The sequence below is a fragment of the Gekko japonicus genome, unplaced genomic scaffold (assembly GCF_001447785.1).
Source record: "Gekko japonicus isolate JY-2015 unplaced genomic scaffold, Gekko_japonicus_V1.1 scaffold359, whole genome shotgun sequence".
Lineage (NCBI taxonomy): Eukaryota > Metazoa > Chordata > Lepidosauria > Squamata > Gekkonidae > Gekko > Gekko japonicus.
The window spans coordinates 599,512-617,028 of record NW_015166431.1 but is presented as its reverse complement, the minus strand read 5'-3'; the positions used below and the strand labels follow the sequence as shown (position 1 = coordinate 617,028).

The window sequence follows — 17,517 nt, the reverse complement described above, 5'->3', positions numbered from 1 at the left end:
TGGCTTCCATTTATTACTTTTATAAGTTCTCATGTTTAAATGGATACCAATTCTTATGGCTTTTTTCTAATTGGATCTTATAGTATAATTATTGGAATTTTTAGTTGTACATATTGTTAGAATTGTGTTATATACTTGTTCTTATTAAATACATTGTATCTCTATTTGGCTTTGCGGATGCATTGCATAATAAAAAGGGGAATTAAGATTGCTGGGGAAAAGATCAACAACCTCAGATATGCAGACGATACCACTCTGATGGCAGAAAGTGAAGAGGACCTCAAGAGCCTCTTGCTCAGGGTAAAAGAGGAGAGCGCAAAAGTGGGCTTGAAGCTCAACATCAAAAAAACTAAGATCATGGCATCCGGCCCCATCACTCCTTGGCAAATAGAAGGGGAAGTCGTGGAAGTAGTGACAGACTTCACGTTCCTGGGATCCCAGATCACCGCAGACTGTGACTGCAGCCATGAAATTAAAAGACGCCTGCTCCTTGGGAGGAAAGCGATGGCGAACCTCAACAGCATGATAAAAAGTAGAGACATCACCCTGCCAACAAAAGTCTGCATGGTCCAAGCAATGGTATTCCCAGTAGTCATGTATGGCTGTGAGAGTTGGACTATAAGGAAGGCCGAGCGCCGAAGAATAGATTCTTTTGAACTATGGTGCTGGAGAAGACTCTTGAGAGTCCCTTGGACTGCAAGAAGAACAAATCAGTCAATCCTCAAAGAAATCAACCCTGACTGTTCCCTGGAAGGCCAGATAATGAAACTGAAGCTCAAATACTTTGGCCACCAAATGAGAAGGGAGCACTCACTGGAGAAGACCCTGATGCTGGGAAAGATTGAAGGTCAAAGAAGACGGGGACGGCAAAGGATGAGATGGTTAGACAGTGTCATAGATGCAACGAACATGAAATTGAGCAGACTTCAGAGGACGGTGGAAGACAGGCAGGCCTGGCGGGATCTGGTCCATGGGGTTGCGAAGAGTCGGACTCGATTGTGCAACAACAAAAATTACAGATAATGTATAACTTGTCTACAGTAATTTGGAATTCCCTTTTTAAAGCATCGGTTTCATTTCACTATGTTTCACTTCACTGCTTGCCATAGATATGGCGGGAGGGAATTCCTGAGGGGAGTGCATGGGTGTTTAGAGTGGATGCTTGTAAAAGCCATAACTTTACCTTAAGGTTGTGTCCCGAAGCTGGTTCCCAAGGGGGCTGGCCTTGGAGTCTTTCTGCCAGGCTAGGATTTAGATAAGGTGCCGTATATCTGTCAGAGTTGCCATGGTAACTGTAGGAGCGGAATGGTGACATATGTGAGAAGTGTGGGGTGTATTGTGTATTACCTATAATAGGGGCTTTTGTGCGCCTTTTTCCAGTTCTGACACAGAATTTGTTTCCTTAAGTAAGCATATCTCAATAAACTATCACTGCCAAAGTGTGTTGTGGAGAGTGTCTTAACTGGGAGATCTGGCACACATTGTACCACCTTACTGAGATCTGTAGGAAACACACAACAATTTTCCAGTTTTTTTGAAGGTTTTTATGATAGCTGAAGCATTTGGTAGATGATGCTGTTTTTAGAACTCATATCGCTTTTATGACAGACTAGGAGCAAAGCTCATTGTAGAACGAATACAACGGGCCCTAGAAAGATGGGACACAGGTGGCTCAGTTCCCCCACGTTCTCCCCCCTCCCCAGCCCCTGGGGTTGAGGGGTGACAGAACGCCCCATGACTGGCCTTCCGCCCAGGTGCGTCCTGCAGCCTCCGGGCCACCTCCACCAGTCTCTGGCCTGGTAGCGTGCCAGCCCCTGGCGGGTTGCAGGCTGGTGGGTGACCTGTAGTCGGGCTTGTGCGAGGATGACCGCGGCAGCAGCAGGATGGGACTCAGCCTGATGCTCCCCACCTGCTGGAGCGTCCAGCCTGTCCGTTGCTCAGTCACAGCACGGCCAGCTATCTGTAGTTGGGCTCAGGTGAGGATGACCGCGGCGGCAGGAGCGGGCTCAGCCTGAGGGCCCCCCTGCCCGCTGGAGTGCCCGGTGTGCCTGTTGTCCGGTCGCAGCCCAGCCGGCCACCTGTAGCCAGGCTCGGGTGAAGATGACCACGGCGGCAGTGGCAGGAGCGGGCTCAGCCTTCTGCCCCCGCCCGCTGGAGTGCCTGACGCATCTGTTGTCTGGTCGCAGCCCGTCCGTTGCCCAGTCACAGCACGGCCAGCTACCTGTAGTTGGGCTCAGGGGAGGACGACCATGGCGGCAGGAGCGGGCTCAGCCTGAGGGCCTCCCTGCCCACTGGAGTGCCTGGCCCATCTGTTGTCCAGTTGCAGCCTGGCTGGCCACCTGTAGCCGAGCTCAGGTGAAGACAACCGTGGCGGTGGCAGCAGGAGTGGGCTCAACCTGATGCCTAGGGGCAGATTAAGGCTCACTGGTGCCCTAAGCACTGACCAATCTTGGTGCCCCCCTCCTTTCCACACTGACTCAGTCCATTTTAGTTGTTGACCTGTCTGACCAGATATACAATGCAGGTTGCAGCAATACAAAAATTTATTCATATGATAACACAATATACTGTACAAACTAAGCCAAGCTTGGGCTACATAAAGTTCTTTTCATCCTTTTCCCAACTTTGTGGTGCCCCCTTTGGCCCTGGTGCCCTAAGCACGTGCTTAGTCTGCTTAATCCACCCCTGCTGATGCCCCCCCCTCGCTGGAGCACGTGGTGCATCCGTTGTTCGGTCGCAGCCTGGCTGGCCACCTGTAGCCGGGCTCTGGCGAAAATGACCGTGGCAGCAGGAGCGGGCTCAGCCTGATGACCCCCCGCCCGCTGGAGCACCCGGCCCCTCCGTCGGCTTCAAGCAGACTGAGGCTGAGACGCTGGGCGATGCTTCTGTGGGCAGGACGATGGCAAGGGAGGCAGGAACGCAGCCAGTGGAGACAGACACGGCGTGACTGACACACCAGGGAGCCAACTGATTCGGGAGCGTGTGGAATCTTCTGGAAAAGTCTCACACGAAAAGACAATGATATATAAGGAGAGATTTTTGTATTTGTGTGTACGTTAGTCTTTTTTATTTTTTTATCTTTGCATTTTCCTTTTGTAATATAATGTATCAGTTAGCTTGTAAGGTGCCACCAGACTGAGTGGGTGGGCCAGGAGATGGATACAAAAGATTCAAAAAAAAAAATTGTCCTCTATTACATTTATAAATTGGCAGGCAAATTATGTCAGTTACACCTAGTGATGCCAGCCTCCAGGTGGGACCTGGATTTCTTCTAGAATTACAGCTCATCTCCAGACTACAGAGATCAGTTCCCCCAGAGAAACTGGATGCTTTGGAGGGTGGACTCTATCGCCCTGTACTTCACTGAGGTCCCTGTCCTCCCCAGGCTCCATCCCCAAATCTCCAAGAGTTTCCCAACCTGTATCAGGCAACCCTACCCCCCCATCCCTCACTGGTGGTCAGGGGGGACCTGGCAACCCCAGTTACACCTGATGCCAGTACAGTTCTTTCCAGTATAGTTTTTAGCACTGAACAAGTTCTTCTCCATCCTTCTCACATTCCAAAGAAACTATAGAAATATATTAAATAGTAATAATAATAACCTTTCAATTTATTGATCGCTCAATCCTTGCAGCGGTGCCGGCTCTGAGCGATTTACAGTTACTCATGTGTTGACATGGGACTAACAATGATGGGGGTAAGGGAGGACAACATATATCATTTTTAATCACACACACTTCGCAGTCGACAGGGAGTATTCACTTATCTAAAGAGAAAACAAACTTTATTAATGACAACGTTGTTTTTGCCGACATGAAGTCATAGCTGACTTATGGCAGCCCTGTAGGGTTTTCAGGGCAACAGACATTCGGAGGTGGTTTGCCATTACCTGCCTCCAGCCCTGATATCCCTTGATGGTCTCCCATCCAAACACTAACCAGGGCTGACTCTGCGTAGCTTTCAAGATTTGATGAGATTGAGCTTGACGCCATACAATGATGTATAGCAAGCAAGATGACAGCCAAGGTAAAGGTAAAGGTAGTCTATTAGATCATCTTGATCTGTGGTGACAGATGGGAGTGTCATGTGACAAGTCACCAGAGCATAGGTTGCATCATCCCGACTACTGTCACCATGACTCAGCACTTCAATCTGACTGGTGCTGAGACGTATATATTCCGTACAGTCTGTGTGTTCTTCATCACTCTTGTCAGTTGGATTATATGCGAAGCACTTTGTCGGTTTGCTTGGAGAATTGGATACTGCAAGTGCTATATGGACTGTATGTATATATTGCTGTAAATAAACCACTGTAAATAGTTCAGCACTAGCCAACTCTGGATTGAGTCATTATTTGCGCTTCTAATACGCTGACAGAGCTAGCCTGGGCTATCCAGGTCAGGGCTCCAATATGTATAAGCACTGGCAAAATCTTCAAATGGAGCTGGGAGAATTTCTTTAAAAAGCAAAATATTACCCAAAAACAAACAAACCCACAGCATTGTGTAAGCCTGGTTGCTTCACAGGCTGCTAATATTGCGCTCAGTGCTTGAACTCCCTTATGTCAGGCAATGTTTATGCAATGGGCAAGGTCCTGTGTTTATCTTTGTGGCCTGCTAAATATGGGAACAGGACACAGTGGGACTTCTCTTTATTCTTTTCCTCTGTGTCTTGCAGAAGACTATGAGAATCTCCTAGTTGCAGAGGCACTGCTGGAGCTATGCTTGAAAGAGAACCTTGCCAAAATAAAGGACGCCGTTCCATTAATGGAAAAGAATGAGTCAAAAATGAGTGATGCCAAAAAGCACTTGACTGGCATTCTAAACCGAGGGAAGTTACTGGTAAGCATGCTCAGTAGATGTAAAACATGCACCATTTAAGATGCTGCTAAATGATGTACAATTACAAGGCTGAGATACAAAATGTTGGAACCTGTTAATCACAGCTGCCTCTTCTGCATCAGTCCTACATTTCTTTAATGGCTCCAGTAAATATGCCATTTGTTTTCTCCCTGCAGTTTTTGTTGTGCAGAAAAAAACACCTTCATTAGGATTTAATATATTAAATGTGCAGCATGATTCTATAAATCTGCTTTAGCAAAGGAAACAGAGGAACTCATGACCCTGCATTTAAAGTAGGATCCTCTGCTGTGGCCAGAACGATTTGGCAATGGGCTTATTGTCAGGCACAACCCTCCCCCCCCCCGTTAGCTTACTGCAAGCGACTTTCCACATGGGAGTTTTGAGCACTCCTGTATCCGTTCCCATGCATATTCCTGCCCTGTGCAGCAGACTGATGAGAAATTACCAGGATCTGTGGATGGCACACTGCATAAAGAAGAATGTAGCACAAAACCAGCCTTGTAAAATAAATCCATGAATGTTCCTACCCATCTGATTGTACACACTGATGGACAGGCTCTCATTATTGTTTCTCTAGTTCAAAGGGAAACAAGTCTTGTAAATGTTATGTTTCTATTCACATGGTGCCTGTTGTTATGTGCCACAAGAGAAGAGGCTATTTTCTAACTAGCACAAACCCCCATACTCCAAAATATCTCCGTTCTGGGCAATGGTGTCCTTAGTTTGACACAGAGGAATTAAACCAGGTATGGCTGCATTCACACACACACTAAATAATCCACTTTCTATCAACTTTCAGTGCACTTTCCAACAGGATTTTACTGTGTGGACTGACAAAATCCAGGTGGAAAGTGCATTGAAAGTGGATTGAAAGTAGATTATTTACTGTATGTGACTGCAGCCTATCTGTGAAAGAACCAGCCATGCTCGTAGGCTGACTTAAATATGATGCTGGCTACAAGCAAAGCAATCTTTAAACTGATTCTTCTAAGAATCCTTTCGTATTCCCAACCATTCTTTCAGAGAAGAAAAACTAGTATTAAAGAACATAGTATGTTTGGCTTTAAAAATGATGATTATATTCTCCTGCTTATATTAAATGACCACATTTTGGAATTGGAATGAACTCAGAATTGCAGGTATATATGTAAAACTATCCAGTTTCCGCAATTTACTATTATCATAGAATCTGGGGGTTTAGGCTTTATAATTCATAGGCTTTGTAAGGGGAAGTGGTCTGGACACTAAACAATGTAGTAGAGATAGGATTATGAATCTGGAACACAGTGCAAACAAAAAACTGTCTGGCTTATTATGCCATAATGAAGAAAGGGGGTTACAAAGGCAGAGGACACTGTATAGAAAATGGAGGCTAGACATACTCCATACTGTGTGTGTGTGGTTCAAGTGAATAGAGAACTCTGGGCTTATGACAGTTCAATGTATACATCAAAGCTCATAAGGGATATGGATAGAGGTGCTTTGATCCTATTTAACCTTCACAACATAATTCACTCCGAAGCAGTGGTGCTATGCTGTGGCTCTGCCTTATTACTGAAAATAACCTTTGCTCTTCTTCCAGCTGAAAGATATGACAGAAGCAATGCTGATCCTAGCCAAGCTCCATTATGTCGAAGGCTCTTACCGGGATGCCATCAGCATGTATGCCAGAGCTGGTCTTGAAGATATCTCTGTCGCACAGAAGCCCTTGTATCTGCTGCGTATACTAACAGAAGCTTTTGTTATCAAAGGTAATGGGGATGCATGCATTTGCTGGACTTAATTCCATGTCTCATGGTGTAGTGGTAATTTGTAAAACCAACTTGCATTGATCTTGTGATCTGCCCGTTTTGAAGTTGAAGGACATTTTTTATATGGATTTGAATAGGAGCTATCTTGGTTTTGAAGGACATTTTTATATGGATTTGAATGGGAGCTATCTTGGTTTTAAGCACTTCTGAAAATTCTGTTAATACTCCTGTCTATGTATACAGAATTAATACTCCTGTATACGTATACATATACAGAATCTTAATCCGTAAATTGTACAAATGCTTTGTTATAAGAAGTTTGAGAACAATGGTTTAGATGACAGAATTTGGTGTAATAGATACAGGGACAATCAACATAACGTTTGCCAACTATAAGTCTCTCTGAAATCAATGGACCGGTTACTTATGACTAACTTGTCCCATTAGTTGCAAAAGGACCCTTAGTATGGTTCACCTTATGTGGGTTGAAGCTGTAGACTCCCATCAGTAAGGCACATGGCTCATAAAACTTCAAGTCAAAAAACATAAGGATTTTGAAGAGGGTAATGAAAAAACCCAGCTGTTAGATAAGATATAATAATAAATACTGATACTAGGTGGCCTTAAATATTAGAATTTGAAAGCTGCTTCTTAAGTCCCATTTGGACTTTGGAAAGGATTGTCAATTGTGTGATATAAGTTTATATTTATGAAAGATGATCACATAGTACATTATTATTTTGTCTTTATAATGCACGTAGGCTGTCACTAGAAAATGATCAGTACTATTATTTTTAGAGTTAAAATACATTATTACAGTAAGATGCGCAACACCCCTGTAAGTGAAGTCATCCCCATATTACAGGCTGAGGAAGGGAGAACAGTGTCTTTGTTAAGGCCACCTATTGATTTCATCACTGAAGTGAATTTGATCAAGGACTTTCCTGGCCCACCATTGACATTCTTAGGCCCTTTCATGAAGATAGTTTCAGAGTGAGTCTTTTAATAACATGCAGTTTCAGAGGGTAGCCATGTTGGTCTGCAGTAGAACTGTTAGATTTGAGTCCAGTAGGACCTTAGAGACCAACAAGAATTTCAGGGTGTAAGCTTTCAAGCAGGTTTGCCTGGCCCCTCCTGGCAACCAGCAGGGGATGGGAGGACTTATCGGAAACAGCAGAGAGGCCCATCCAACATGCAGCGATGTGTCTGCATCACTGGCCACATGACTTGGAAGTGATGCCACCACTTCCAGGATGTCGGGGCAACACTCTGGTATTTGGGCAAAAACTCTATAGTAAATTTGGCTTCTACCATAGAGTTTTTGCCCAAATACCAGAGCGTCACCCCAATGACCTTGACAAGAGGATGTCACTTCTGGGTCATGTGCACAGTGACGTAGATATGTTACTGTACATCGGCTATATCTCCCTCTTTTTTGAGATAAGCCCCCCCCCCTCGCTGGCCAACTGATTGGTGGTGGGTCGGTGGGGCCCGCGGCGGGGGGGCACCCCCCTTTCCCCGGGGGGGGGGGGGAGTCTGGCAACCCTACTTTCAAGAGTCAAAGCTGCCTTCATCAGACACGGTAGAGGAGCTCTCCACTTCTACTCTACTGGTTCTGACCTTGAAACTCTTGTTGGTCTCTAAGGTGCTATTGGACTCAAATCTAAATATTCTTAGGCCCTGTGGTACACCAGCACTATACCTGTTGTCGTTGATGCTATTCATGACTAGATATACATGTTTTGTACTAAGAAATTAATTTTTTTTGGGGGGGGGAATATAATGTAGAAAGTGGTCCTGAGAATGAGCTATATTCTAGTATCTCTTCATGTGATGCTGCAGGGTCTGGTCTTGCATATAACTCTGTACCTACAGATGGAAACCAGTAGGTCATCTAATCACCTCCTCCCTATCTAGCAAATTCTGTACTTAAGGCATTCTACCCAGCCTTTTCTTGAAAACTACCAAAGAAGGAAATTCCACCAATTCCCTAGGGCAGTTTATTCTCTTGCTGAAATGTTCTTCTAGAGAGGAAGTTCTACCTGATATTTAACCTTAATTTATCTCCCTGTAATTTTAAGCATTGCCTCCTATCCGTCCCTTGTGGATAGAGCTGAACAATTGCTCTCCTCCCCTTCCTTTGGACATCCTTTGTAAATATTTAAAACTCTCTGCATAACACTTTTCTCTAGGCTACAGGTAGTGAACCTTTTCAGCTGTCTTCCTTGTGATTACTTGAGGTAATAGATGGTGGCTTCAGATAGTATGGAGTGGGAGTGGAACTAATGCTTTATCATTCTTGAAAATGATGTTTCTTTCATGCTGCCTAAAATGACATTCATTGTTTTGTCAAGTTATCCCATTGTTGGCTGCTAGAGCCTCTAACCTTTCTCAGAAGTGTTTAGCCAGTTGCTTTAAGCATCGGATTCTTCTTTTCTTTGCATAATACTTTCTTTGCTTCCACTTCAGACATCTTGGTTAAATATAATCTCTCCAATGTATATAATTTTGGAGAGGATCTGGGTGATGTGTGTGTGTGTGGGGGGAGTTGTTCAACTGCTTCTCTGCAGAAACTTTTTAAAAAGCCTCTTGTGATCTTCATTTTCTGTTTGCTTTCACTGCTTTTTAGAGATGTTGCTAAAATATTGCAATCTATCTACTGCTTTTCTACTCCTTTTCAGCATGCCCACCAGCTTATTAGGTGAATGAGAGCTCTGTGATGATCAGATACCTTCAACTGGTATGTAAAGATCAAAGCTGAAATCTACAAATATCACTGAAAATACTCCCATTAGTGCACCGACTTTGTTTTGTGTTCATCTCAAACCACCACAGTTTTGCGCTCTTGGTGTGCTAGACAGTCCTGCTTTGCTGGCTTTCAGGGTGTGTCCTCTCTTGGGGTCTGGTGAGCAGGTGTGGTTGCAAGTTCTTTTTATAGAGTTCTGCCCAAAGCAGCATCACACCTTCTAAGCCTGCTAACTTAGAAAGATACAATGCTGCTTAGAGTGGCACTGTCCAGCTCTTAACTACGTAGCTGGTCTAGTGTAAGGACCACACAAAGTAGAATTAGGTGTGGCCATCACAGCAGCCCAGGCCATTCCCACCCACTGCTTCTAGATTTTTAAGAGATACATGCTCATGTGTACACTTGCATATATGCTCCATTGCACAGAAAGTAATATGAGAACTGGCCCTTCAGCTTAGCGTCTAGTGGGCTCGACTCAGGCTGGCAACAGACAATAATGCTTGAAATGACAGGATAGGGCCATTGTTTTCTATGAGATATACACCCATTTCTTCTGTTCCAATGTGGCCTCTGAACAAGGAGGCTTTTCAGTTTTTGAAGCACTTAAAAAAAACCCTGTACAATCTAGAGGGATGAATGGGCACACTACTGACAATCAGGCATAATTCTATCATACTGTCTTCAACTTTCTGGAGAAGGAAAAAATGTCCTGTCTCCAGACTTACTTACAGTCTTTTGACTGAAATTTGTCTGATGGAAGGATTTGGTCCATCTCTATAAAATCTCTTGACTGATTTAAGAAACGTTAATATGTTGTATTTTTGATATTATTCTGTTTTTAAAGAAACAACTATTGTACTGCCCCTGTGCTCTTTGCAGCTTGCATCAGAAGGCAGGGCCAGTTCCACAGCTTGGGAGGGAGGTCAGGCAGGCATAGAGGGCTTGTGAATTAACAAGTGGGGTAAGATAGCATGAATGGGCCCTAGGCCTTGGCAGCTGCCTTCCCTCAGGGAATGCTGATGCTGGTCTTGTTGGAGGGGCACATTCTGTTAGTGGTTAAGGATCCAAGGCTGCCTACAGTAAAACATGCAGACACTTTATTATACATATGCTTAGGCCGAGTTCAGACCGGCAGTTTGGGCCGGCAGCCAAACGTTTCAGTAGCATTTCAGTAGCGGATTAAAGGGCAGGTTCACACAGGCACATATTTCAGGCGTCCCCCAGCCGTACTCAAGCCGTCTTGTGCCGCTTCCCTTCCGAGTTTAAAAAGTACCAGGTGAAAGTGGTAGCAAACCGTGTGTAGAGTGGGTTGATTCTGGTTCCCTGAGTGTGAACGCAAGCGCTGCTAAGGCGGGAACAACCTGTAGTCGTTGATAAGAGGCGCTGGCTGTTTCCGCGGCAGGCACCCATGCGCATAGGTGCATACAGTGAAGCGCAGAAACAGCCGCTAACAGCCCACCGTGGCGTGCCAACAGTGCGAACGCTCCCTTGCGCTTCCTCCACGGTATCCTCCCGCTTCATTCGCTGCAGTGTGAACGGGAATACCGCGACCAAGCCATTCCGGGTCTGTTCCGGGTCTTCTTTGCCATGACTCCCTAGTGCTTCAAATTGCCAGTCTGAACTCGGCCTTAGTTTATTCATCCTGAAGAGGAGAAAGATGATGTATTAGGCATTTCTTACAGATACATATCTCACAATATCTAGAGAGTTGCATGTCATCCTTTTGGGTTTCTCAGCTGTTTGCTTAATGGGACATAAAACACGTAACAATTTCTTGGTCAATAAGTCATAAAATGTGTAACAACATTTGTCTAGCTGGGAGACCTTTGCAAATGGAGTAGACTCAACGATTCCAAATTCCTAGCTGCTGGATTCCTAGATTTCTGCTGAAATAGCTGGTTTTCAGTTGCTTTATATGAAGTTAGCTGCAGGTTATGCCCAACTAAGGTCAGTTCAGCAACAGGTGAACATTATTGTCAGGTGGCAAAGCCTGACATTTGTGGGTCCCATTTCCCCATCTACCCCACTAGAATGGTGTCTAGTGTGGGCAAAAACGTATGCTAATATGTATACAGAGCCTGGCTTAATGCCTGTTGTCATAGAGATGCCAGTCTCCAGGTGGGACCTGGGGATCCCCTGGAATTACAGGTCATCTCCAGACTACAGCGATCAGTTTCCCTAGAGAAAATGGATGTTTTTGGTGGTGGATTCTATGGCATTATACCCTGCTGTCCTCCCCAGGCTCCACCCCCAAATCTCCAGGAGTTTTCTAACCCAGAGCTGGCAAACCTACTGGGGGCCCCATCTCCTGCTGGTGACCAGGGGGGACCTGGCAACCCTAAGTCTGTTGAGCTTGTTTAGGAGAAGAATTTATTTTCTACATTAGCTTAATGTTCTTAATACCAGCTTTATCAGTGTAAGTCAAGACTGACATGTGGATTATATCCATGGAGAACAGATTTCTTGGACTGGCTTTGGTTGCCTGCTCTGAGGACCCTGAGATATCTCCTGGGGAGCTGACCAGGGAAGCAAACAAGCAGTGCAAAAAAAAAAACCCAACTGATCTCTAGGGAGAGACACAGGTGCTTCAGGTTCTTATAGCCGTCCCCCTCCCGGCCCAAACCGCCTCGTGTGGACAGGGCCTTAGTTTACTAATGTGACTCAAGCTGTAGTGTCAGCAAGGCCTTAACGTAGGTGTCTAAGGATGTGGAGATTCCATTTCCTTTCTGGTTGATACAGGGAGCTAAACATCTTCCAGATGACGTGAAGGAAAAAGGAGAGATGCTTGGCCATGAGCAATTGTCCCAGTTTTGTTGTGCAAGGGGGGATATTGACTGCTTTGCCTCTTTCCTTCATTTTGGCCCCCATTTTCTGTCATGCCCCATTTTGACAACATTAGGCGAGGGGGTGGGGTTCAGTTCATGGCCAACTTTCTGTTTCTTGGTTTCTACTCCTACTGATTCCCTTGCCAGGAGCGCTAGTAATGAGGGCCGGATGAAATTGCATCTCAAAGACAGTATGAAATGCTCTCCTAGGACCGTGAAGCCCATAGGATACAGTTCATCCTCCTCTGCACTCAGGAATAAATAGCACCTTGCTTCAGGTAGAAGCGGTATCCCCAGAGGATCAGCATGATGTAATGGAGGCCAGGAATTGCTAAGGCCTGGTCTAGACATGCAGCTGAGGTGATGGTAGAATTCTGAGGTGGAGGAATGGGCTGCATCACCTCAGATGGCAAATGGGGGGGGGTTGAATCATATTTTGATTAAAACTCTCTACAAATAAAAAAAATCAGCAGAAGCTCGGTTGTGTAGCACTCCTCATTCCTTGCTAATTTCCCACTTACAGTGTATTATTGATACAGGGGAATGCGGAGAAACTGCAGTCCGAGGTGGTATTGCCCCAGCACTCAGTCAGCTTGTTAGCACCTTGTGCTGCTGCATGGGTAGGCCAGGCTTGAGTTCAGCCTGGTGCAGGAGATGAGTCCATGAATCCCTAAAGGCAAGTTCAACTGGTGGGTGCTTTCCTGAGCCACTTAATTAGGAGTTAGACAATGCAGTTTCTTGAGGGTAAAAAACAGAAGGGACTCCTTATTTGCTTGTAGTTTCTTCTGGTGCTGTCTACTGAAGGCAGAAGTGTTCTTTTATGCCTATGTGTAAATGGGTGGAAGGAGCATTCATATGGATCTGTACAGAGGAGATGGCAAAGCATGTATATGGTTATATACACATGTATATGTATATGGAGAGCCAGTTTGGTGTAGTGGTTAAGAGCGGCAGACTCTAATCTGGAGAACAGGGTTTGATTCCCCACTCCTCCACATGCAGCCAGTTGGGTGACCTTGGGTCAGTCACAGTTCTCTCAGAGCTGTTCTCGCAAGAGCAGTTCTCTCAGAGCTCTCTCAGCCCCACCTACTTCACAGGTTGTCTGTCGTGGGGAGAGGAAGGGAAGGAGATTGTAAGCCGCTCTGAGTGAAGGGCAGGGTATAAATCCAACTCTTCTTCTTATGTTCTGGTGTGGCGCAAATGCCAGTCTAATTTGCAGTGGACATTTTTATACTGTTCAGGATGTCAGCCAACAAGTTCTTTTTTTCCCTTTTCCTGCTCTTGAAACCATAGTGAAGTGAGGTATCAGACCACATCTGTCAGTGCTTTCATTTACACATTACTTTACACAGTTGTATGTACGAGGGATTCTGGTTGTGATTTCTGTGTGTGTGACATTCAGAGATGATTGCTTATATGAATCTTCACTGTCTGCACCCAGTAGCTATTATTATTATTAAATTTAGATGTCACCTCTCACCACTGAGTGGTCTTGAGGCAGCTAAAATATTAATAAACATCAATTAAAGACATAATACAAATAAAACTAAAAGGCAGCCCACATAAACAGCTAAATGGAAAAGCTAAATGGAAGAGCTCTGCTTTGCAAGCCCTGTGGAACTTAGATAGGTCCCGCTTGGCCTGTGTACTGTCTGACAGCTGATGTTGTATGGTGAGGCCATGAAGTTAAAGCCTCAAGCTCAGTTCCAAAATAAAAACCAGACTGGGTGCAATAAATTGATGATCCACTGCCAGGCCAAAAAGCAGTATCAGAAAGAGAAAACATCCCACTACAGTTAATTTGCAAAAAAGGAAAATTCACTTACATAAGATGAATAAGATAAATGAATGGCAAAGTAGCTAATAATAACAATAATACCAATTAACTGATTAATAATACACAATACTGCTAAGCCAACTAGTGACAAATGCTTGGCAGTTGGTCATAGGCCTGGCTGGCAGGAAAAACCCAGAAAATATACAAGTACCCCCAACTTTTGAAAAGGCTGCCAAATTAAAACATTCCCCCCCCCCCCAGTCAGAACTAGGAGAACAAAAAGCTTTACCAAAGAACAGGCAAAAATAAGAAGTCCAAGGACCAACTAGTCAATATGACTGCAGGGCTGCAGAGCAAACAAAGATACCAGATGATTAACATAACTGACATAAATTCAGGCCTGCTCTCTGCAGGGCTCACACAGAGGGCTGCAACCCTTTGTGTGCTGCCATGGCACGTGCCAGTGGTACGGCCATAGGCTGGCGGTATGGGCTTTGTAGTGCCTGCAGGGGGCTTTCTGGAATGAGGGCTGTGCTTTGTAGAAGTCAGCCTTTTGTGCAGCAGCAATAAATGGAGGATCTTCTCCTTCGTTATACCACTTCTGCATGGTGTGTGCTTATATCCACACTGAGCAGGCATAGAAGAAGAAGGAGGAGGAGGAGGAGGAGAAGAAGAAGAATGTGCATGAATGGGGGGAGGGGAGTGAAGGCAGCTCAAGTGCCTGGGAGACTGAAAGAGTTAGTAACAGGCAAAAGAGAGACTAGAAGGAATGGTTACTGAGCTGTTGCATGTGGAAGCATGAGAAATTGTTTAGAGATGGAAGAAGACAGTGGTGCAAGAGTGCCCTTCATTATGAATATGTATCTGTCCTACTTTAAAAAAAATAATACCAACATACTGCATCCGACATTATATACCAGGAATATGCAAAAAACACGCCCCTGAATTATCTGACCAGGGTCAATTATGCTTGTTTGAATGGTGTTCACATAATGGCACCAGTACACAGTAGTGTGTGCAAAAGACAAATCTCCATCCCAAAGAGGTTGCAGTCAAAATGGTTTTTGCATTTGGCTGCTTTCCACAATTTTTTGCTGCTAATCCTAGAGAAGATTTCAAGGTACTGAAGCCTCTCTGTCTGACCACTAGAAATCCACCTTAGATCCCCTGTAGCTTCAGGGATGACGCTAGTTCTTCTTATGGTTTCAAGCCTACCTTCCTAGGCTTAAGAAACAGAAACTAACTTTTTGGTTTAAGAAACAATGTGCCGTGTGATCACAGAAGCAGAATTCATGCAGCCCTCCTGTTGGGAGCAGAGGCTTTTACAATGACATTCATCCGGGGTAGAAGGAATATGCCTTAGCTGAAGTTTCAGGAAAGGGAGAAAGGGACAGGTGAATGGATATATCAGGCCTCGTGTGGGCAGCCTGGGAAGCTCTGGGCTGCGTGTGTATATACTCTCTCACACACACGCATGTATAACACGGGAAGGGTCAGTGGAGGTAATATAATGTGATCAATTAAGAATGACCTGTTTTGTTTTTAGTGTGGCTTTAATACGTCGCTGTTGCTGTTGCTGTTCTCACAGGATTGTCCCTGGAGCGCTCCCCCAATTCAATTGCTTCCCGGACACGGCTGTCAGAAAGGGAGGAGGAAGTCATGGCTTGTTTTGAAAAGGCTTGTGTGTTTGCTCAAGTGTACTTACAAGAACTTGAGAAGGTAAATGGAAACATACTTGAAATGCCCATTTGCACTTCCTTAAATGTGAGGGGTCTGGATCACTTCAGGGTTCATGCAAATGTGGACACTGAAGAGAAAAAAAATCTTTTCACTCTTCACTTTCATTTAATTTTTCTGTCCCATACTTAATAGCATAGTGCTGCCGCTGCATCCACACAGCAAATATTCTCCGTTTTGCATTAATGGCTGCTGCAAACACAGAGGCATTCACTAGGATTGCTGGCACAAGGCTGGCAACCAGTGGGAGACTCAGTGATGGGGGTGGCCTCCTCACTGGCAATGTACTGATGTTGCTGGACACAATGACATCACTTCTCATGAGACTGGAAGGGACACCACTATGCCAATGGCAATGTTCTAGCATTCTGCCAAAACTCTATGGTGCCAACATCAGTGGACACGATGACGTCTCTAGTGGTGTGACTTGAAGTTCCATCATTGCATCTTTGGCAATGCTCTAGCATTTGCCCCCATTCCCCCCTTTTTTCTCCCATTGCCCAGCTGAGGGTGGGGGGAGACAACCAATGTGTGTGGGGGTCTCCCACCAAAGTGGGAGACGAGGCATTTGCATTTGCAGTGGAGTGTTTACACAGGAGTTTTCTGCATATTTCCCCCCCATCAATCACTATTTTTCCTACACCTTTTCCCTCTCTGCATGGAGAGAGGGCTTTTTGACAGCTTTTGAAAAAAACCTGGTAATTGCTATAATGTTATAGTGCTATAGCAATTGCCAGTTTTTAAAAAGATCCTCAAAAAGCCCTCAGGTGGCATGGCATGGAGAATAGCAGCCCTGAGTAGCTGATGAAAGGAAAATGGTGCTGAAGTGGGCAGGGACTTTAAAATGCACAGCTTTCCATCCAGACAGTATGCTAACTTGCTAGAACTGTGTTCTATTTATATAAAAGGAAAGATCATTGTAAAGCAAGTTTGAGAAAGAGCATGCTGAAGATGGGGAAGATGTGGGAAGGGGACAATTAGAGGATGCTTTTGTGTAAGTGCTGCAAACATCAGTGCTCCAGATTGGAAGGTGAAACAGAGAAAACCTCTATGTGGATGTACCCAAATTCATGTTTCGCTATTGGACTCATATGTATTGATTTAGCAAATTCCTTTGGCACACATGGGTTTTTGCCATTTCCTTCTTTCATGGGCACTGTGAGATAGGTTAGGCTGACAGATGACAACTGGTCCAAGATCAGCACCTCAGCTTTATGGCTTAGTGTCGATGTGAATTAAAACTTGCCAGTGAGAAATTGCTTAACTGAATTTGAAAAAAATTCAACATATTCCCTTTGGTGGTGACTGGATTTACGGGTTTTAGACAAAGTATAAAAACTTTGAATCTGGCAAGTCCTATTACTGTATCTATGCCTTAGAATGAAATCTCAATTCTTAAGAAGTGTCCTGCAGTTCTGCTTTTCAGAACCCAAAATATTCAGCATTCCAAAAGTAGTTGTAACTTTTGGAAAAAAGTCATACCATATTCCATTTGCCTGGTTCTGTAACTGTCTGAAGTTTCTTTTCAGTTCTGTCTTATGCAGATTCTAATTGGCATTTACGGATAATAAACAGGGCTTATAAACACGTGGTGCTGTCGTCTAACCTGCCAGCTTGTGATGTGCCAAGCTGAACACTGCCTATATGGTAGCCAGTCAGATGCTCGACAATCCTGTTTGTTTGTTTGTTTTTTTGCAGTCCTCATCAGGCAGCAAAATAGGATGTAGTCAAGACTCTGGTGGCCCATTTGTCTTTGAGGGTTACATATTGTGCTGGGCTGGGCTGTAGCTTGTAGCCAGAACTGTGAGAAATATTCCTG

The 17,517-nt window shown here is 44.7% G+C and overlaps 1 protein-coding gene across 1 annotated transcript in view; it reads left to right on the top strand.

The window, feature by feature from the left end:
* TTC7A (tetratricopeptide repeat domain 7A) overlaps nt 1-17,517 on the top strand; it is a 224,768-nt gene that overhangs the window by 13,584 nt on the left and 193,667 nt on the right. The window contains exons 2-4 of the mRNA XM_015411853.1: nt 4,678-4,841; nt 6,445-6,613; nt 15,550-15,680. Coding sequence (XP_015267339.1) covers nt 4,678-4,841; nt 6,445-6,613; nt 15,550-15,680 — 464 coding nt within the window. The remainder of the gene's footprint in view (nt 1-4,677; nt 4,842-6,444; nt 6,614-15,549; nt 15,681-17,517) is intronic.